This window comes from Macrobrachium rosenbergii, chromosome 41 (assembly GCF_040412425.1).
Source record: "Macrobrachium rosenbergii isolate ZJJX-2024 chromosome 41, ASM4041242v1, whole genome shotgun sequence".
NCBI lineage: Eukaryota > Metazoa > Arthropoda > Malacostraca > Decapoda > Palaemonidae > Macrobrachium > Macrobrachium rosenbergii.
In genome coordinates, this window is record NC_089781.1 from 16,747,564 (window position 1) to 16,770,197 (window position 22,634).

Sequence of the window (22,634 nt, forward strand, 5' to 3'; positions counted from 1 at the left end):
ATATTGTATCTCCATGTGGTATCATATGCTTTTTCTATATCAAAGAAAAATAGCCACTGTCAGCTTTTTTTTTTTTTCAAATCCTTTTTAATATGATCTTCTATTTGAGTTAACGGGTCTAGTATAGATCTACCAGCTATTGATCCCGATTGGGTAGGTGATAAAATTGAGTGTTTTGTTATGACACTTGTTAATCTCAAACTAACCATTTTCTCCAACAGTTTGCACAAGCAACTTGTTAGAGATATTGGCCTATAATTAGTGGGGTTGCTAGGGTCTTTTCTGGTTTACTGATGGGTATGATTATTGCATGTCTCCATTTAGTTGGGAAGACATGCATTAGCCATATCCTATTATATAATTTTAATAAGAATTCTTTAGCTAGTGTGGCTAAATTCTGGATCATTTCAAAAGAAATCATATCATGCCCCGGAGCTGATGATCGACATGATTTTAGGGCAAAATTAAGTTCGTTCATATTGAATTCTTGGTTATAATCAAGGTCCTCATCAGTTTCAAAATTAAGTGTATGATTTATTTTTGTGTTCTAATTCTTTTGAAGTGTTCATCTAAATTAGAATAAGCACTAATATCTTCTATATGTTTGGCTAATATATTTGAAATATCTTGTAGGTTATGATTTAGTTTGCCATTATATAGTATTGGGCTTCTAGGTGGTCTTACATGTTTACCATTGATTTTACGGATTTTTGTGCCATATTTCCTTAATTGAAGTATTTGGTGACAATTCCGATATATAATTTTTCCACGACTGAGCTTTTTCGAATATTATTGTTTTTCGAAATTTTGCATTATATTTATTGAAAAGTGGTTTAATGTGATCAATAGTTATACTTATAACTATTATCTTGTTTAGTTTGTTTATATTACAAGGGCCTTTAATAAGGGTGTTTAATCTGGACTTTTGTCTACTCAAATTAAGTGCCAGTGTGTGTTTGGTTCGATTTAAGAGAGATAAATTATTAGACCACCATGGAACGGGGGATATATTAGGGGTTGAAGAAGTTTTGGGGATGCATTTATCTGCAGCACTGATTACAAAACTGGAAAAGAAATCATTTGTGACATCATTGTTTTGATTTAATGGGAAGGGAGGCATATTTCTAGTTTGTAAATTGTATTTATCCCAGTCAGCTTTCAGTAAGTTATATTTTATGGAAATTATTATTTTTGGTTGTTCAAATAATTAAAAACAATTGGAAAGTGATCACTAGTATATGAGTCGTCTAGGACATTCCATTCCAGTCTTTCAATTAATTCCAGTGAACATAATGAAATATCTATTGAGGAGAAGGTTAAATGAGTTTTTGAGAAGTACATTGGTGAATCACTTTCATTCAGGCAATGTAAATTCTGAACATTTATGCAATTCTCAATGTTTGAGCAAGGCCAAGTTACTAGCATGTGCGCTGTCCCACAATGGGTTATGGGCATTAAAGTCGCCTACTATTAGTAGGGGGCCATTTACATTATTTACTATTTGTGGTAAATCACTAAAGTTTGAGTTAAAATTTGGCTGATTATATAGATTTATTATAGAGACAATTTGATTGTCTGGCATATGCAATTTGATTGCAGTTATTTGATATGACAGTGATGTAATATTTAGGGGTTCATAAGTTGAATCGTTATGAACATATATAGCTGTTCCTAGCTTGCCATCCACTATTGGTGAGTGGCAAGCTAATTTATAGTTTCTAAAGTCCTTAGGAGTTGTACCAATATGCTGTAGACATATGCAAACAGGTTTATGTTCCTTTAGTATTCTCTGGATTTCACCTAGCCGAAGCCGAGTAGAAAATCCATTCATGTTCCACTGAATTATTTTATTGGTCATTGTTTGGGGGGATTGGCGTTAGATTTTGTAAGTTAATTGATGATTTAGCTACATCCCGTAACATTTTAAGAGAGTTTGTGTTGCTTTGTGGTTTCTTTGCAGCTAGGTTTGATTGCTGAATATTTGATGCATTGATCGGTTCTTCTTCATATTTCCTTATTAGCAAATCTATTTGAGTTTTGATCATGTTTTTCTTTAGTTTTAAGGATTCTGAGCATAGTTCGCCATCTTGATGGAATGTTAAAGGGCATTTTCGGAACCTAGTAAAGTTATTTATGAAATTTCGGGTTATATTTTCATTTTGTTAGGTAAACGATTGTACGTAATGATGAAACACTCTTGACATCCGCAAGATAAATCATGTTCAGTGTTGAAGGAATGGTTCTAATCTCTGGGTCCCATCTATGCTCCCATTACTGGATGTTGTAATATTTTTGTTAGGAATTTCTGGTATAGGCATACTGGATCTCCGATGTGCTGGTACAAAATTTTGATTTGAATTTTTAGGTTTATTATTATTACTATTCTTTGGTCTTGTTGAGGATTGATTTGATGTGGTTGTAATTTGATTAATTTTATGGGTTTTTGGTTCTTCAGTGGGATGTTTAATTGAAAGTTTCTGCATTGATTTCGGTGATGAGAGTGCAGAAGAGTTAGTTGATTTATCCATATTTTGGGAATCGTTATTTATATTTGTCTTGGATTGTGGAACACTATGGATTTCCACTTGTGATGCAGTTAATGTAATCTGTTTCTGATTAATGGGTGAGACTGGGATTTTGCTAGATCGATCTGTGAATGGAATGTTAGTTTTTTTTCCTTAGGGGAGTTCTGTCAATTACTTTCCTTTTTTTATTATGGTTATTTTTGTCAATTAAGTTTTCTGTGGATGACGTAATGCATTATGAGTTTCCAGATCTAGATTATTAACCTCTGTTGATTTTTCCATATCATTGGAATTCGTTTCTGAATGATTAACTTCGCTTGTTACTGGGGAGGCCTGCTGTAACTGTACTCTTGGGCTTTTATGAATAGTAGAGGAGGGGGGAGAGGTGTGTCACATCTATTCTGTGTTGAGATTCTTTATGTTTTATTATGAGTTGTTACAATATTTGAATATGAATGGAGTTTTGCTGGGTCATTGATTCCTCTCACCTTCAGTTCGAGTTTGGCTCACAGTTAACGGGCATACCAGTTCTGTCCATTAACATTTGTAATTCTGTATAATATTGATAAAATATACAGTCTTTAGATTTAGCATGATGATTTAATTTGCAATTTACACATTTGAAGGTTTTGCATTTCCAATTTGTTGTGTGGTTTTCAGAACATACAGCGCATATAGCGTTATTTCTACATCTTTTGGTTGAATGGCCATATTTTTGACAGTTAGAGCATTTGAGAGGTTTAGGGACAAAGGGGCGAACCTCTCTATTCAGTCCCAGAATTTTTATTTTTCGTGGTAGTTCCCGGTTTGTAAATTTTATTTTGACTATTTTAATATGTTTATTTGCATCCCTTCTACTTGGGACAGCATATAATTCCAAGTCATGTATGTTATTGTATCTTAGTTTAAGGGAGTCAATTAAGATTTGTTTTGATGGTAGCTCTTTTTCATCATTGTCTGGGAGCATTACTGTGCCTTGTGTATAATTAAGTGTTTCATGGCTGGTTACTGTTACTTTTATTTCATTTATGTTGGTTATTTGTAGAAAGGTTGTTGATTGGGCTTTGGTTGTTGTTTGTATTAGCCATTCATTGTTTTTGATATGTCTACATTCCATGTCTTGTGTGGGGTGTATATTTAATAATTTGTTCTCTAAAATGGCTGGTGAGATCTGTTTTTCTGCTTTTAATATTAAAAATATGGACCAATTGTCTGGTCCAAAAATATGTTCAAAATGAACTAGTGTTGGATTTAGTCGATAGTTATTTCTTTTTAATTTTTTCACATTCATCGGTGATGAGCTGTCTTGTGTTGATGGGGTTTTAGGGGATTACTTGTTTCTATTTTAGAGTTATTGTCCTTTATGTATGGTTCCAGTGTTACAATACTGAGTTTACCAATTTGTTATTATTTGTTTCTTTTTCACTTTCTAGACTCTTGAGTCTTTAGGGATTGATATTTTACTTGGAACAGGATGTTCCGTTGTAGCATTTCTATCTATGTTAAGGAGATTGGGGGAGAGACGTTCCATTAGTCATCGACTGTGCCAGAATTTTACCATCATGGGGTCCAGGGTACTAATATCCTCAAGACTACTTTGCATAAAAGATATATAGAAAAAAAAAAAAAAAAATAATAAATCTTGAAAAGATATCATTGGCTTTTATGAAGTTCGATGTTCCACTAATGGCACAAGTGGGAACTGACTCCCAAATGTCTCGTCCCTACCCTACCCCAAAAGGGGGATGGCACATCATGATTAGTATGGCCCAAGTGTAAGCAAAACCCGCTTGCTAGGATTGAGTGTATTGTAATAATACAGTCATCCCCATCCTAATCACAATATGGGCTAACGGACAGAAGGCCGAGAGTCCTATTCCTAGAACCAGGCCCCCTGGAATCCGTGGTCCAGCTCCACAGAATAGTTCCGCCTGAAAAACCAGGTCCGAACATTATCAGGTAGTTGATGGTTCTACCACAGTTCCCACTATTTAGCTTCAGATTCAACTTCACTCCATGCCATGATATGTTTTCCTATTTATTAATTTTGGTATTTTTGAAAAAGTGGAAAAATCCACAAAATTATTCCTAAAAGCGTATTTATATATATGTGGGACACTTGGGATCAAACTTAGGAAAATAGATCCCTAGGTTCGAGAGCCCCTCACCACGTCAAGGTGGTCCCAATTTGAGGGGCACACTGCACATTTGGAAACTGGGGAAAATAATAGCACTTCTAAAACCAAACAAAACACCTACACAAGCAGCTTCATACAGACCTATAACTTTACTCTGCACACCATCAAAAAAGTAGTAGAACGCCTCATCTTACGCAAAAACCCCACCACACATACCACTGTCACCCACTCAACATGGCTACAGACCACACCACTCCACAACAACACTACTCACCAACCTTACACAAAAATACAAGATGGCATTAACTCCAGACGCCCACCACAAAGAACACTGCTAATCACAATAGACATAAGTAAAGCCTTTGACGCCATCTCTAGACCACTTCTCATCAACAAAGTTTACAACACCACACTACACAACAACACCAAACGCTGGCTCGCCAATTACTTAACAGACAGACAAGCATTTGTACACTACAATGGCGAGTCATCCAAAATCAGAAACTTCCCGAATGGCATCCCACAAGGCTCCGTCCTAAGCCCAACACTTTTTAACCTATTCATGCATGACATACCAACACCACCTAACAACATATACATCTCTTCATATGCAAACGATCTAACAATCATATCAATACATGCAGACAAAAACGTATGCTCCACACAAGTACAGACTTACATAACACAACTTGAAAACTGGCTCACACAAAACAGATTACAGGTAGCACTAACAAAATCCACAAGTACACTACTCACTAGTCACAACAAAGAACATCAGTACAGACCCACAGCAACGCTGAACAACACCACAATTCCACACACACACGAAACAAAAATCCTAGGAGTCACATATAACACTTCAATGTCATTTGCTCCACATGTCAGTAACATCATCAAGAAATGCAGACCTAGACTAAAATGCACTAAGATCACTAACAGGCACAACATTTGGACAACAAAAGAAACGCTCATCACAGTATACAAACAATACGTCCGCTCCATAATAAACTATGCCAGTCCAGCCTGGCACCCTGCCATATCCAACACACAACTAAACAAACTACAAATAATACAAAACACAGCTCTTAGAATCATCCTTGGCAGTACACAATCCACACCAATAGAACACTTACACGCCGAAACCAAGATTCTCACCATCAGGCAACACTTAGACATGAGAGGCACACAATTCTTGGCATCGGTCATAAACAACACAAACAGCCCATGCTATTACCTTCACGACCACCCTCCAACACACAGGCAAACAGCGAATACACCACACAGACACTATACAAATATCTTGAATTCTATACCACCACCCACAAACATCACACAAAACAAAAAGCACATCCATACTCACCTCACCAGACAAGCACTTAATAACCTTCCCAACAACAAAATACTCGGCATCCCCCCACCCAACATAAGCAGCACAGAAACACAGCTCTCAAGATTGGAGAGAGTACACCTGACTCGACTTCGCTGTGGTCATCACCAATCACTAAACACCTACAAACACCGCATAGACAACACCCAAACAGACATATGTCCACTCTGCCAAGTTAGTCCCCACACAATTACACATCTCTTAGTAGATTGCCCTAACTTGGCAGCCCTTAGACAACAACACAGCATCCACACTACCACACAGTTATGGTCAGATCCAGTAAGCATGGTGTCCTTCTTGCACGGTGCAGGCTTCCTGGCATAACAGAGTCTGGGGAACCACAACAACAACAACAACAACTCTATGATCCGGACCCATTCATGATACTGCAAACAGTTCTCATATTAGCATTTTTCCTTGCAGCCCAAAAATGTTAATGGGTTGTTAAGTATAGGGTAAAGTTTTAGGATATGTACTCCCCCACAAAAGGATAATTCTGCAATTACACACTGGACATCATTTTGGCTCTAATTAGATCTCATCAAGTAAGTCTCTCTAAATAGTAATATCTCACCAATGTGCCTTCATATAAAAGAGAAAAGAGCTTAATTTATCATTTGAGCATCAATAACAGCTGCTTTTGTTGGACTTACAAAACATCCAAGAAGTAGTACTGTAAAACCATTTAACAATAAAAGGTAAACAACTGCAGTTCTTTACTTACACTACGTTATCCCAAGACCCGACAAGAACTGTATCTGTGCCAGGAATGTGCAGACAAGACGCTGCTGCCAAGGAGCCTATGCGTAAACTGCGGATCTATGGAAGAAAAGCAGTTAATAGAACCTTTCTATCTATACTGTGAAGAATCATCCTATAACAAAAAAAAAAAAAAAAAAAAAAAAAAATTTGAAGCCACAGGGGAACAAAAAGTTTTGGGCATTTTGTACATGACAGCTTTATGTTTCACTCTTGTCTTCTTATTATAAATCTTTCTTTTACTAACCTGATTAAATTCTGGAAGTGTAAAAATCTTTAAAAGGGCATCCTGCCCTGCAGTTAAAATGTTTCCACTGTCTGCACTGAATGCAACCGCATTAATGCCTTCTCGATGGACTCGACAGCTCCTCAACTGCTTGAGCTCGGCCAGCCTTTGCCAAAAATTTCTTGATTCAGCAATGGGGGCGAGTACCTCAAAGTTGCCTGTGTATATCAAAAGGACATGAGCATTTCATTCCCAAATGTAGCTACTAAAAATAAATCACAACTCTACCATTTGAAATGAGAGGTGACATTTATTTAATAATACCCTTAAGAAGAATAAATAGACCTGAAAGCTACATCAGGACTTCATGAGAAACATAAAAAAAAGTGGACTACTTATCACTGTTAAGTGAGGAACATGTACGCATGCCCTCATCAAACTAAAGCCTTTTTTAAATCTTTCTTACCTTCTTTATCACTTTCAATTTCTTCCTTTCCTTCACTGCTTTCACACGAATCTGTTCTAGAAGTCAAATGAGCAGAGTCATACAGACCATAGGATCTTGACCTTTTGGGATGAGTATGTTTGAAAAGCTGTTTTGGAACTTGCCCGAATTCAGTGATCTGAACTTCATGGGCGAGTCTTTCATTAAGATCTGTAATTGCTGCAAGATCGACTGCTCCCTCGTAACACAGGTAATAAAATACTGAAATACAGATATTTTTGGAAACACATCTTCACAGGTAATAAAACACTGAAATACAGATATTTTGGGAAACACTTCTCCTTTACAAGACAAGGAAATTTTAACAGATTATAATTCTGGAGAACTTATGAACATTTTGTTGCTGCAGAAAATGTACTTATTTACAAAAACTGAACAACATACTTGGTATACCATACAAAACAAACCACTACTGCTACCCAAGATGTTCGATTCACAAAATTTACTGTCATCTATAGTCACAACCATTACAGTACTTCCAAAGTTGCTTACAATTATCTGCATTTTCTGCTGCCTTTCCATTTTGCTTGCACCCAAATATCAAGTCTATCCACAGGTGTAGATGGTTTGAAACGTAGTCACTTTCCAATGCTTCCCTCATTTTCTTGAGCACACCTCGTGGTCCTGTGGGGACATGGGCACAAGAGAAGAAAACTGATTACCTTAAGATACAAATTTCTTGAAAGAATAAAATCACTTCAAGTGAAATTGACTATACATTGCCTTTTCATGAAATCAAAATTTAAAATAATCTATTGCTTGATTGCAACTGAAGAAAACCAAGCATTTATATTCTGAACATGTCATTACTGAGCTTTTAATCTTGGGTTCTTTTAGGATAATGATCATGATCATGAAGACAAAATGCTTTAGAGTTAGTATAAAATGCAGTAAAAAATTGCTGTACAAATACACTGAAAAGGATTGACATGAGGAGAAAAAGAGTGAGGTAAGGAAGTTCCCATAGTGAGGAGATAAGACCCACGTATCATGCAATGAACTGGCCACACACAAAAAGGCACTGATAGTAATGCATACGGAGAACCGAGAGAAAAATATGAGAGGCCAATTATAATAGTCATCAAATTCATGAGATCTTACTGTATTCACAATACAGCATCAATCAAGTAAGTTGTGGTAAATGCTGTGAAGAACTGATAATAAATTCATCATCAATCTTCAAATGGAAATCTGAGGATTCAAGAAATGTCTAAGGATTACAGGAATGATGTTATTTACTGATACAGGGAAACCAGAACTCAATCAGTCATTTGATAATTTAATATCTTACCATCAGCCCAAGGTGGCAACTCAACATCTCCCACTGCCTTCCCGTTCTGGCGCATACCAAAATTGATACCTTGAAAATTGCACAAAAAATCTCCAGTTCCTTCATCATTATAGAATTCTGGTATCAGCTCCTTGAAGTCTGAAGGATTTGTTGTAACATTATCCCAGGTATCAGCCAAACTGAAAACAAAAGAGGGTTAATTTGATTGAAAATCTTTGCATAACATCAAAAGAACAAGTCTATTGCAAATGCACAAGATTGATGTGAACCCATGCAGTACTCTTGGTTGAAAAAACCAGCAATTATGCTCAGTATTACCTATTAAACATTCTGTCAGGGTGATCAAAACGGCCATTCTGCAAACAAAGCATGTACTGGGGATACTCTCTAACTAGATAGTAGAGCACAAAACCCGGAGTAGAATAGTGCGACCCATACAGAAATCTCGGTTCAGGCATATCCTTACAGCGGTCCTAGGAGACAAAATTCAGAAATGCAGTTTAGTCTTTCTTACAACCTTATCTTTAGCAACAAACTTAAAAATTTAATAAGACATACAACTAAATGACAAATATTCAGACTTAATTATATCATTTTCAACAGACTTCCATTAATGAAAAACCTACCTTTAATCGTTTTAGTCTTTCTTCATTCAAGGCACCAACGGGTTTAGACAGGTCCCTATAAATTCCTGGGTCTGTCAAGTCCAATGTTTCACTAACATAATCAGCCAACACCCAAGGGAAAACTGGATACTGGGTGAGATCATTCACACTTCTGTCTGCTTGTCTGTTAAAGCAAAAAAAAAAAAAAAAAATCCTTACAGTATACTGCAGTCAATACTGCTAAAAAGCCTACAGATGAAACACTACTGACTCTGGGAAACTATTAGTGTCACCTCAACTTAACAGACAGCCGGGGGGGCTGCCCTTCCGGTTAGTAAAACATTGGTTTATTTTGTAAACATAATTACCCCCAAATTCTTCATAAAAGAGAGAGAGAGAGAGAGAGAGAGAGAGAGAGAGAGAGAAGGGGGGGGAGTAAACACACTGTCATTGCATAGTTTATCCTAACCTGATGCATACGTGTGCATGTAACCTGTACACATACACTATATTTAATGTACTGTATTAAGTACAGTTCAGTATAATACTACATCAAGCAATTTCAATAAAAATAATGTATGTGAAAGAGAGAGTGAAGTTTGGGTCCACGGTAAGGGCACATTATTTCCTAACATGATGCATAAAGAGTAGAGCATTGATCATTTGTGCATGAATGTTTGTTCACCATCCACCCTCAGAGGCACAAACAAGGAGGCCTCGTCTACCCTATCATACTTACCAAATTTTCTCAGTAAGCAAAAACTTTTTTACTATTTTTATCGGATTCAGGCAAGTCTGTTGGGTAACCAACTCAACTGGGCTGAGGTCTGTTAAACTGAGCTGCCACTAATTTCTTTGTTAGTTTTTTTTTTTTTGGTGGTTATGAGGTTCTCCTCTTGATATTTTCAACATGCAGTACTTCTCTAAATACAGTAAACCCCCAGTATTCGCGGATTTTTCTGTGGAACCTATCTAAAATTTATTCGCGGGAAAACTCATGTATTCGTGGGTTTTTCTGTGGAACATATCTATAAAAATATTCGTGGGGAACCTGCCTATTTGCGGATGCAGATTTTTTGTCTTTTTCGTATAGCAATGCTCTGTATTTCCATATTATTTATTGTATAATAACATTAAATATTAATGTAAATTAATAATAATACTACAGTACATAAAAGTAAAAAATTACATAATATATACTGTACAGTAATAAGTAATACTACACAGGGTATCTTTAATAATAATAAATAATAAGATTAAATCATACGGGTACAAACTGGTGATGAATATTGATTATACTGTAGATGATGATGATGAATTAGCTGTGCAGTACGATGAATGACGATGGAGATATGGCTGCACAGCAAAGCAGAGGAGTTACATCTTGTCTGTGGGTGCCTCTTCACCTTCTTCAGGAGGTGCTTTGTCAGGGCTTTCGGGAGGCGCTGTCATGTTAAGGTGTTGGAACATGGCAACGAAGGTGGTATAGTAGGGCTGCACGAGTATTTTACCTTGTTCATGCTCACTGCAGTCGACCAGACTTAACGTCATGCCGCAATGGACTGCTACTTCTCTGTGATTTTTGCCCTCTCTTAACATAACAATCATTTCTACTTTCTTCTCGTCAGTCATTAATTGTAGGCTCTTTGCCAGAGGCCTTAGAAGAAGCAGAGAATTTAGAGGACATCTTAATGCATGATTTCAAAAAATATTCTTAGTCCATACTACTGTACACACAAACGAGAGACAGCAATGAAACGAGTTATATTTGATCATTTGACACAATGGTACTATTGCGCGTACATATACTAACATTGATATTCTCTGCATACAGTACTGTACATTTTATTAAATGTTTTGTTGTAGGATGATTTTTATATATTAAATGCAAAAAGTGTTTTAGGATGATATGTAGTACTACAGGTAGTACGTAGAGCATATCTAAAATACGTTAGACAATAAGAGTAGCAGGGTATGTATGTTTACGCCTGCGGTATGTAGCATTTTCATGTACGTACTAAATATATATTCATGACTACTGTAAGTACATTTTGTATGATGAAAAAAGTTTACTAATTTTCAAATATTACAGTACTGTAATATACTAATGTAAACACAGCAAAATTTCAATAACATATATTTGTTTTTCTTAAAAGTACTTCACCCAAGCCACCTCTCTGCAAATACAAAGAACTTGAGATGCTGGATGCTATGTACCCAGGACCAATGATACTCGACACGCTATTGACTGTCATTTGCAAAGCAGCCAATCCAGAAGCGCCATTCATTTTCCTTGGCGCTCACTGGCTGTTCACTTGGTGTTGATTGTCTGAATACTCAAGACCAACTTGCGATCATGGCATTCTGGGAGACCGCATCTACGGCATCCTTCTCAGTTCATGCGTAGTCCGCAGCATTTTCTGATCGTGTGAAATCGCGTATCTTTGTGTTTGGTTTCTTAATCTTTGTGCATTAGCGGTAATCGGCCCTAAAATGCCTCCTAAAAAATGTCCTGCTCCTTCTAAGGCTTCTGGCAAAGAGTCTAAAAGAAAGAACATTGTTATCAAACTCAAGGAGAAGGTGAAAGTTCTTGAAATATTAAAGGAGGGCAAAAGTTTTGCCACAGTTGGCTGCCATTTTAATGTTAATGAGAGCACAGTGAGATATATAAAAAAGAAAGCGGCGGAGATACGAAAGTCTGTGAGTATGAGCCACTTCGGTAGGGCAAAGACAGTTGCAACAGTGCGGGTTAAACAATTGTGAAGATGGTATCTGTGCTGGCATTCTGGATAAAGAACTGACAGAAGAAGAACGTGCACCTCGACTGCAACATCATTCGCAGAAAGCACGACAACTCTCCAGCAGTTATCAACTGCTACGGAAGGTGACGACGTAGTACAGGCAGAGGAAGGCATTGAAGAAGGGGAATTAAAATTCTTAGGCTTCAATGAAACCGTGCCTACAAAAGCAGAAGAAGAGGAGGAGGAGGAAGAGCCCCAAGCAGGACCATCATCAGCGCCTCAAGGTTTCCAGGCCAGCAAGGGGTGGTTCCATCGATTTCAAAAGTGGTTCTACCCAAAGTCTGTTACTCTTCATGAGGAATCAGCTTCTGCAGACATTGAAGCAGCCGCGAAATATCCGGAGACCTTCAAGAAAATCCTCAAGGAGAAGGGCTATCATTCAGAACAGGTGTTCAATATGGATGAGACTGGCCTGTTCTGAAAGAAGATGCCTTCCCGGACATACCTCATGAAGGACGAAGCTAAAGCCTCAGGATTCAAGGTCCACAAGGATAGGGTTATCCTCATCATGTGTGGGAATATGACTAGCTTCATGCTTAAACCAGGCCTCATTTACAAGGCTGCAAACCCCAGGGCCCTCAAGAATAAGAACAAGGCGTTGCTGCCTGTGTTCTGGATACATAACCCTAAGGCCTGGATCACCAAAGTCCTTACAGAGTACTGGTTCCATCAGAGCTTCATCCCTCAAGTTAGGCAATACATGAACAACTTGGGCATGGAGTTCAAGGTGTTGCTGATCATGGATAATGCTGGTGGCCACCCTCTCGATCTTTATTACAAGGGAGTCCAGCTTGAGTTCCTTCCTCCCAACAACACCTCTCTCCTCTAGCCTATGGACCAGGGTGTGATCCCTGCCTTCAAGGCACTCTATACAGGGAACTCGTCTCCAGCACCTTGTGAATGCAATGGACAATGACAGTGAATTTACGCTAAAAGACTATTGGTGTAAATTCACGATTGCCACGTCTGACCATCATCAACCGATCACTGAATGACATGAAGAAGAGACCCTGAATGCGTGCTGGAACAAGTTGTGGCCGGAGTGTGTTCATGATTACAGGGGCTTCTCTCCTGCAGAAATTCAACATTCGGCCATTAAGAAGGCTGTCCAGTTGGCGAGGATTCAAGGTTTCGAGGACATCACCGAGAATGAAGTCGGCACCCTCACTGATGCCCACTCTGACCCCCTGACGGACCAGGATTTGGAAGACCTGACAAAGTCTGCCAGTGAGGAAGAAGATACGCCAGGTTCAGGGGAGGAGCAGGAGGAAGAGGAGGGCGGCCTGATTTTGGGACGTCTGTCCCACGTTAAGAGAATGATCAAGGATACACAGGAGTGTTTCAACATGGGATCCTTATATGGAACGCTCCTTAAAGTTTTCAACCATCCTTGATTTAGCATTGGAACCCTATAATCAAGCACTCACCACCATGAAGAAGCAGCGACAGCAGCTGCCTATCACCATGTTCATCAAACTGGATTATTTTCACCTACAGCTGTAAGCCATACAGTACGTACGTATATTTTTAACGATAAAATGTTCAAGATGACTTGGAAATTATAATAATATCATTTCAAAGATTAATACAGTAATAAGATAATAGTTTAATGTATATTTGATGTAGGCTGGTATTTTTAGGCATACTTTGGTGTTTGACCTTTCATGGTAGATAGTTATACGCATTTTTAGAGGGGGGGTCCTAAGTATTCGCGGGTTTTAGCCATTTGCGTGGGGGTCTGAAACGCATCCCCAGCGAATACGGGGGGTTTACTGTATAAAAACGAACTTGAACTTTGAATTGAAAAGGGGAATCATTTCAATCTATCCATTTCTACCTCTATACAAACCGTAGTGTTATTTTTTACTAGTTTAATGAGATCACTGTGTCATATTTCTTGACTCATAACTCCCTAAAAATTTGTCCTCAAGTATAGGACAAAATGGAGAAAGGTAAAGTTAAAGAAGTTCGACAGCTAAGTTGGAGAAAACCCAAGGGAACGGATGAAAGTGTAAAATGCATAAGCAGCACAGCTGACAGATGAAGGTAGACTAAGAAGAACCATTAGTAACAACTACTGTTCAGAAAGATTCACCTGAAAAGTACCAGCCCAACAAGGGCTCCAAGAAGTGACAGTCACAGAGAAACCAAGATGAGAGCTGTTACACATTTACAGTAACCAAACAAAAATCTTACCTGTTTAAGTAACATAGATAGTCATAATTAGAAATGGCTCCTGCTTGCCACTGGTAACTGATGTTGTCCTGAAGCGAGTCATCTAACTTCAATCCCTTCAGTCCAACCAGAGCATCATATAGTTTATCCCTTTCATCAGTTTCCTTGCAAAGTAAAATAATTTTGAAATGTGTTAAACAACAGGAGAATACAGCAACAAAATCTATTTCAACTCATATTTTCTATGCTGCAGTTTCAAGTATGTCGTTAAATTTACTTGTGCATCTTCCAATACAAAACAGACAACAATAATAAAGCAATAAAATTAAGAAATGATGTGTGATATTAGTTATTTTGAAATTACACTGCGCAATTAAAATAACAGTGGTTAAAAACTTAGGCTACAGTGTTTGCAATTTAGTGAAATGCATTCTAATTGCCCCAGTTAACATAAAAAGAAATTTTCATTACAACAGCCTTCTAGTCATCAATCCATGTCTCTTAGTTTAAAGAAATCCATTCAGCAATTTTACTAGCAACTTGGAAAACTTCAAAATGAACGTGTTGTCAAGCTAGCAAGGCTGCAGTTACCACTGAGGAACTGTAAAGCAACATATCAATTACAGTGCAAAGAAGTCCACATCTGGATGACACTAGGGACCCACTTAGATATTGTGCAAAATCAAGTTTAAAACAGAACTACTGTATAAGAATCACATTCTGATTTCTGAGAATTCCTTAACACACCAACCCCCCATACCGGACAAACTTTAAGGTTGGCCAATTTAAGAAAAAACACCTCAATTGAAAGAGGAAGATATGCAAATGCACATGGTGTAAGAAAAAAAAAATCTAAAAAATTTTCTGTACCTTACAGGACTTGAGGGAAGTTGAAAGTGAATATTTACAACCCTATGCGGGGCCTCTTTTCCAAGACACTCGTAAAAACATGCTAATTTTACAAAGTTATGTATGTTTTTTCTAATTTATTTTATTTTATTTTGTAAAATTATAATTACAGCTCACACAATATCATAACAGATAAGAACTAAAATCAGTAACAAATACTGAGTATATTTATTTATTGTAAAATATTTACGAGATGGGGAGATGCAGTGCCTTTTATGAGGTATACATGTTTTTTCTAATATTTCTTTACACTTTTCCTTGTAAAATTACAATTATAGCTGACATACTATCATAAAAGATAAGAACTAAAACAAATAGCAATCCCTGGGTATATAGAGAGGGGCAATACATTCTCCCATCAAGTCTCAAGGCACACTGATCGCCCCGTCCTGTGCCAAGCTACTACAGTTGCCATAAGTCATTTATTGACCACTGAAGTGATATGAATATCTTTCCCACTAAATTCACCCAAATCGTATGGCGCACACTATTAATACTCATATGAGCTACCCTGTCTATAATTCAAAACCTGTTATAGATCATCATATGATGATGCCCGTCCATTAAGGGTTAAATGGCTTTCCATTACATTTAATAATGTATTCTAAATTATTATACCCTGAGAAAATAATCACAATATATTGTTCAGATTAATACACAGCTAAATGCAAACTTCCATTTGTCCCAAGTTTAACAGTGGAAACTGAACTTCACCGAGTGTTTTATCAAAACCACAAGAAACCCTTAAATTCTGTTTTGGTACTTTGGGATACAAAAAGCAACAGTTGTATTTTTCATTGTCTACCTTCCATAAATTGGTCAGATCAATACAAAATTCACAGTCTGTTTCTCAAGCAGATTCAAGTGCTATTGGTGACTTGAAATTACTCCAATCAAGTTTAATTTACCTTCCATAATCAGATATATCTAATTAGTACTGTATTATATCTGACTAAAGTAAAAAACCTACCTTAAAGGTAAGCAAGAGATGTTTCACCATACAACTATCACGACAGTAGAGTTCAAGTCCCTGCAGAATGAACAAAATTTGTTTGAAAACAGTTTTATTACCTGAAACATAGAACAAAAGTTAACACACTTAAGAACAGAAATTTGAGTATATGATATTTTTGGGGTTATAGAATAGAATTTAGAACTTAGGTTAACATGCCAAGCGCTGGGACCTATGAGGTCAGTACAAAGGTTTGAAAGGTGTAACAGGAGGAAAACCTCCCAGTTGCACTATGAATCAGTTGTTGGGAGAGGGTGGAAAGTGAGATGGAAGAAAGACTCTGAACAGGTACAGTACAAGGACTGAAAGGGCTTGCAGCTAGGGGCCGAAGGGATGCTGCAAAGAACCTTAAGTAATGCCTACAGCGCACCACACGAGGTGCACTGATGGCACTACCCCTGTACAGGGAATTTTTGGGCAAGTCAGTATCTTGAGACTACAATTTCAAGTAAGCAGAAAAATTCAAGATCCCTTGGAAGGTAAAAGGGTAAGGAGGCAAACCTACAAGACTGGCATACAAGGCCCATTATGTCAAATTACAACTGATGGCTAGACCTGTCTGAAAGCTTAGCAATGAAGATTACATACAATACAATGATATTCAGCACAGAGCAGAAGCCATTTTTTGTCAATCAAAACTTCCAATTCAAATTTTCTAAGACTGAGACTTAGTTTGTCATAGAATACTAACTAAGATTATGATTCATCTGAAAGTTAAATTTACTAAAAACTGGCACCCTCTTGTGAAAAAATACTGTTAGGTTATAAACACCACCAAGCACAAATCTTAAAACTTTTTGGTACAGTATTTGTCCCAGGAATAAAGGGCCTACAAGTTCACACCACGACATGTTATTGATATGAATTACGTATTTAAGGTGGCTTATTATACTTGTTCATGCATGTAGTCACTTGCTGGACATGACTATTAATGTCATACAAAACGTAAAAGGATATACTGTACTTATCACTGACAGTTTAAAATCCTTCAGCATTATAACATTCATGCCACATATAAAAAAAAAATATTAAAAATAGAAATTTTCAAATTAACAGATAATCAATTTGCAAATTTCAAAAAGCAAGTTTTCAGTTTAGGGTATTTATCCTATACGTTACACAATATATAAAAAATTAATCCATATACAGTACTGTACACAGAAACACAAAAAATACATGCTGCAATACAATTCTTTATTTTCATCCCAAAAAACTACTTTGCCAAAAGGAAACACATCCATATGATTTCTATCAAGAGGAGCAAAATGGAAAATTAAAAATTTACTATGGTATTCAATCAATATTTCTTGTTTATCTGATGATCAATATAAAATAAAAAATTCAAGGTAAAAGTCCTACTTCTAAATAATGTACAGTGCTTACAGTGAAAAGCTAATCTTAAGGATAACCACGTTGAAATACTCTCATGCTTCACTTTTAAATGAAATAATCTCATGCTTCACTTTTAAATGAAATAATCTCATGCTTCACTTTTAAATGAAATACTCTCATGCTTCACTTTTAAATACAAACTATTAACAAATTCTTTAGGGGAAGTCATACGAAAATGGCATGAAGTGTACTTACCACTTGTCTCAGAAGGTAACGTCTCCTAATGACCTGGCTAATTTCAGTAATCCCAATTTTAATTACAGGATGCTGTAAAAAAAAAAAAATTCTAAATTATCACAGTCAAAGACAATAAGAATATATAAAAAATATTTCTGATAAATTTTCAAAGTTGAATTACAATCACAGAGGAATAGCCATCTTCAACAAAATATAATGATTGCAAAGACACTACCAGTGCAGTACAGGCCTATAAGTACACACCAGCTACTTTTATAAAAGCACTTCCTTGATAGCAGAATGAGATGAAGACCCACTAAGCCATTAGCTTTTCTTTTTTTCTTTGGGGTTTGGTTAAAAAAATGATATTTTTATGATAAAATAAAGTTTGTTCATACTTACCTGGCAGATATATATATAGCTGTATTCTCCGAAAGGGACCGACAGAAATTCAAAAACTTACGGCACACGCAGATGGGCCAGGTGGTTAGTACCCATTCCGCCGCTGGGAGGCGGGCATCAGAACCATTCCCATTTTCTATTCAGATTTTCTAGAAACTAGAACTACTGTCTCCTGAGGGGAGGAGGGCGGGTACTATGATTATATATATCTGCCAGGTAAGTATGAACAAACTTTATTTTATCATAAAAATATCATTTTGTTCATGACACTTACCTGACAGATATATATATAGCTGAATCCCACCATTGGAGGTGGGAAGAGACAGAATAGGATTTAGGAAACAAAACTATGTAGGCGATTGACGCCTTGGTTCCTTACCTGTTAGCATTGCTGACTTCGTGATTACTGTCACCCAAGCCTGCTTCTGCTTTACTAGAAAACTCCAGCGAGGTAGAGACCTATAAAGCTGGTGGAATCTAGATGATCTGTCAACGGGGCGAGACCACAATGTGACTAGACCATATGACCTTACTTTGAGGGCAAAAGCGACAAACTAACAACCACCTGACCAAGCCTAGTTACGTCAAAAAGATTAACATAAACTAAGGACTGGGGTGACCACCACTGGTGGAGACCCAACGACCATAAAAACAACACATAAAATATTTAAAAACACACCAAAACAAAACTAAAGGAGAGGATGAGAGTCGCTTTCTGTTCCCAAGATCGTATTTTGCGGAAACGTAAGGTCCCAGCGCACAGCAATTCTCATAGGACGTCTTCACTTCTGTGAGATAATGAGAAGCAAAGACCGAATTGCTTCGCCAAAAAGTGGCACCCAGAATGTCATTGAGAGACTGGTTTTTCTGGAAGGCCACTGAGGTAGCAATGGCTCTCACTTCGTGAGCCTTAACCTTCAAAGTTCTCAAATCTTCGTCTAGCACACTGGAATGGGCGTCTATGATGGTGCTTCGTAGAAAGAACGCCAGGGCATTTTTCGAGAGAGGTAAATCAGGCCTCTTAACGGAGCACCAAAGATTGCTAGAAGGACCTCTACAATCCTGGGTCCTCTGCAAATAAAATTTTAGAGCCCTGACAGGACACAGTGTTCTCTCAGGTTCTTGTCCAGTGATGTTCGTCAAGCCCTTAATTTCGAAGGACCTGGGCCAAGGGGAAGACGGGTTCTCATTCTTAGCAAGAAAAATAGGGCTCAGAGAACAGACAGCATCAGGGCCTCTGAAACCTATAATCTTGCTGAACGCTTGAAGTTCACTAACTCTCTTCGCCGTCGCCAGAGCAGTTAGGAAAATAGCTTTCTTGGTTACATCTTTGAAGGAAGCAGAATGTAAAGGTTCAAACCTCTTCGACATCAGGAATTTTAGAACTACATCTAAATTCCACGAAGGTAACTTAGGGGAGGCTACCTTAGACGTCTCAAAAGACCTAAGAAGATCATGAAGGTCTTTATTGTCCGATAAGTTCAGGCCTCTATGCCTGAAGACCGTTGACAGCATACTCCTATAGCCTTTGATGGTAGGGACTGCCAGGTTCAAATCCTTTCTCAGATAAAAAGGAAGTCCGCTATCTGGGATAGAGAGGTCGTGGTGGAGGAAATTCCTTAAGTTTACACCACTTCCTGAAAATGACCCACTTGGACTGGTACACTGCGCTGGAAGAGGCTCTCCTGGCGTTAGCGATCGCCTTAGCCACTGGTCTAGAAAAACCTCTCGCTCTGAGCAACTTCTCGATAGTCTGTATGCAGTTAGACTCAGAGCGGGAAGATTTTTGTGGTACCTCTCGAAGTGGGGTTGTTTGAGAAGATCTGTTCTCAAAGGAAGCGTTCTTGGAAAGTCCACCACGAGAGACATGACCTCTGGGAACCACTCTGCTGAAGGCCAAAAGGAGCGATTAAAGTCATTCTCGTCCCTTCTGAGGCTACAAACTTCCTGACGACTTCCCCAGAATCTTGAATGGGGAAAGGCGACAGATCTAGACCCTTCCAGTCCCAGAGAAAGGCATCTATTGCTAGGGCTCCCGGGTCGAGAACTGGAGAGCAGTAAAGGGGCAGCCTTGTGGTCCTTGAAGTTGCGAAACGTCCACCAGGGACGCCCCAAAGCTTCCAAAGATCCTGACACACTTCTCGTTCAGAGTCCATTCTGTTGGCAGAAGCTGATGTTGTCGACTGAGAAGGTCCGCGCGTACATTCTCGACCCCTGCTACAAAACGAGTGAGAATCGTCACCCGGCGAGAATGTGCCCATAGCAGGATCTCCTTGGCGATCAAGAACAGGGACCGAGAATGAGTACCTCCCTGTTTCTTGAGGTACGCCAGGGCCGTGGTGTTGTCGGAGTTGACTTGAATCACCCGACCTGCAACTTGATCTTCGAAGAACTGAAGAGCCAGGAAAATCGCTTTCAGTTCTTTTAGATTTATGTGCCAGGACACCTGTTCCCCTTTCCAGGTGCCTGACACTTCCTCCCCCCCTAGTGTTGCTCCCCATCCCGACATGGACGCGTCGGAAAACAACACTAGGTCGGGGCTCTGAAGATAGAGAGAGACCCCTTCTGCCAACTTTAAAGGATCGAGCCACCACCGAAGATGGTCCTTGACAGAGAGAGAGATCCTGAGAGACTCGTCTAAGTCCTCCTTGTTCTTCCAGTTGTCCGCAAGAAAGAACTGTAGGGGTCTGAGATGCAACCTCCCCAGGGAAACAAACTTCTCCAGTGATGAAATGGTCCCCAGCAGACTCATCCATTCCCTCACCGAGCATGTTTCTTTCCCCAGGAAGGCCGAAACTTTTACGAAGCAGTGCTGCTGACGTTCCTGGGATGGAAAGGCTCGAAAACCCGCTGAATCCATCCAAATCCCCAGATAAAGAATGGACTGAGAGGGGATCAGATGCGACTTCTCTAAATTCACAAAAAGTCCCAGGGACTTTGTCAGTTTCAAAGTTGAATGCAAGTCCTCCAGACACCTTTGTTCCGAAGTGGCTCGGATGAGCCAGTCGTCCAGATAGAGCGAGATCCTTATGCCGGCAAGATGAAGCCACGGGCAACGTTCCTCATCAGGACTGTGAATACCATAGGAGCTGTACTCAGTCCGAAAACAGAGCTCTGAACTGGTACACTCTTCCCCCAGGACAAACCTCAAATACTTTCTCGACTGAGGATGAATGGGGACATGAAAATAGGCGTCCTGTAGGTCGAGAGAGACCATCCAATCGCCTGGTCGCAGTGCATTGATAACCGACTGGGGCGTCTCCATTTTGAACTTCTCTTTGACGACAAAGTTGTTAAGTCTGCTGACGTCCAGGACTGGTCTCCACCCCCCTGACTGTTTTGGAACCAGGAAGAGACGATTGTAAAAACCTGGAGACTCCAGATCCAGGACTCGCTCTATGGCCCTCTTCTGGATCATTTCTTCCAGCAGATCTAAAAGGATCTGTTGCTTCTCCGGACGGTAAGAAGGCGACAGATCTCTGGGAGTAGAGGACAGGGGGTTTTCGAGAAAGGGATCCTGTAACCTTTTTGATTACATTGGGACCAGGAATCCGCCCTCTTACTTTCCAGGCTTCCGAAAACAGGAGAAGCCTGGCTCCTACTGGTGTCTGGAGGTGAGGAAAGTCACTTCTTGCCCCTTTGGGAAGAAGGGGCTCCGCCTCTGGAGAGACCTCTTCCTCGCGAAAAGGGTCTAGAGGAGGAAGATCTCCCACGAAAGGGCTTCTGTCTCTTCGGGGGAAGTCCTTGCGAAGACGTAGAAGGGACACTAGGACGTCTGGAAGACTGAGCAAGGAGATCCTGAGTAGCCTTCTCCTTAAGGCTGGAGGAAGAGATCCTTGACAAGCGGCTGGGGAAGAGATGGCTAGAAAGAGGGGCAAAAAGTAACTCAGCCCTCTGAACAGGAGAAACTGACTTGGCAGCGAAATTGCAGTACAAAGCCCTCTTCTTTAGGAGGGTTGTACCAAAATGTGAAGCCAGTTCATCAGCGCCATCCCTGACGGCCTTGTCCATGCACGACAGTACACTGGACAGCTCCCCCAGAGAAATAGAATCCGGACTACGAGTCCTTAAGTCCAAGGCCCCCAAGCACCAGTCCAGAAAGTTCAAAACCTCCATAGACTTGAAAAGGCCTTTCAGATGGTGGTCGGTCTCAGAAAGAGTCCAAGACACCTTGGCGAAGAAAAGAAAGAAGAGACCTCCTTGACGCATCAACGAGGCTAGCAAAATCACCTTGAGAGGAAGAAGGAACTCTTGAGCCAATTTCCTCTCCGTCTCATACCACATTCCAGCTTTCCCGCACAATCTAGACGGGGGGAGAGCGAAGGAAGAT

At 39.1% G+C, this 22,634-nt stretch overlaps 1 protein-coding gene across 1 annotated transcript in view; it reads right to left on the minus strand.

Annotated features, from left to right (window-relative positions):
* The window catches only part of LOC136826683 (protein FAN-like), a 46,697-nt gene that overhangs the window by 12,986 nt on the left and 11,077 nt on the right, over positions 1-22,634 (minus strand). Inside the window, exons 7-16 of the mRNA XM_067084050.1 lie at positions 17,921-17,992; positions 16,292-16,351; positions 14,434-14,576; positions 9,458-9,620; positions 9,150-9,304; positions 8,832-9,010; positions 8,033-8,164; positions 7,502-7,741; positions 7,057-7,253; positions 6,775-6,869 (exon numbers count right to left, since the gene is read on the minus strand). Coding sequence (XP_066940151.1) covers positions 6,775-6,869; positions 7,057-7,253; positions 7,502-7,741; positions 8,033-8,164; positions 8,832-9,010; positions 9,150-9,304; positions 9,458-9,620; positions 14,434-14,576; positions 16,292-16,351; positions 17,921-17,992 — 1,436 coding nt within the window. The remainder of the gene's footprint in view (positions 1-6,774; positions 6,870-7,056; positions 7,254-7,501; positions 7,742-8,032; positions 8,165-8,831; positions 9,011-9,149; positions 9,305-9,457; positions 9,621-14,433; positions 14,577-16,291; positions 16,352-17,920; positions 17,993-22,634) is intronic.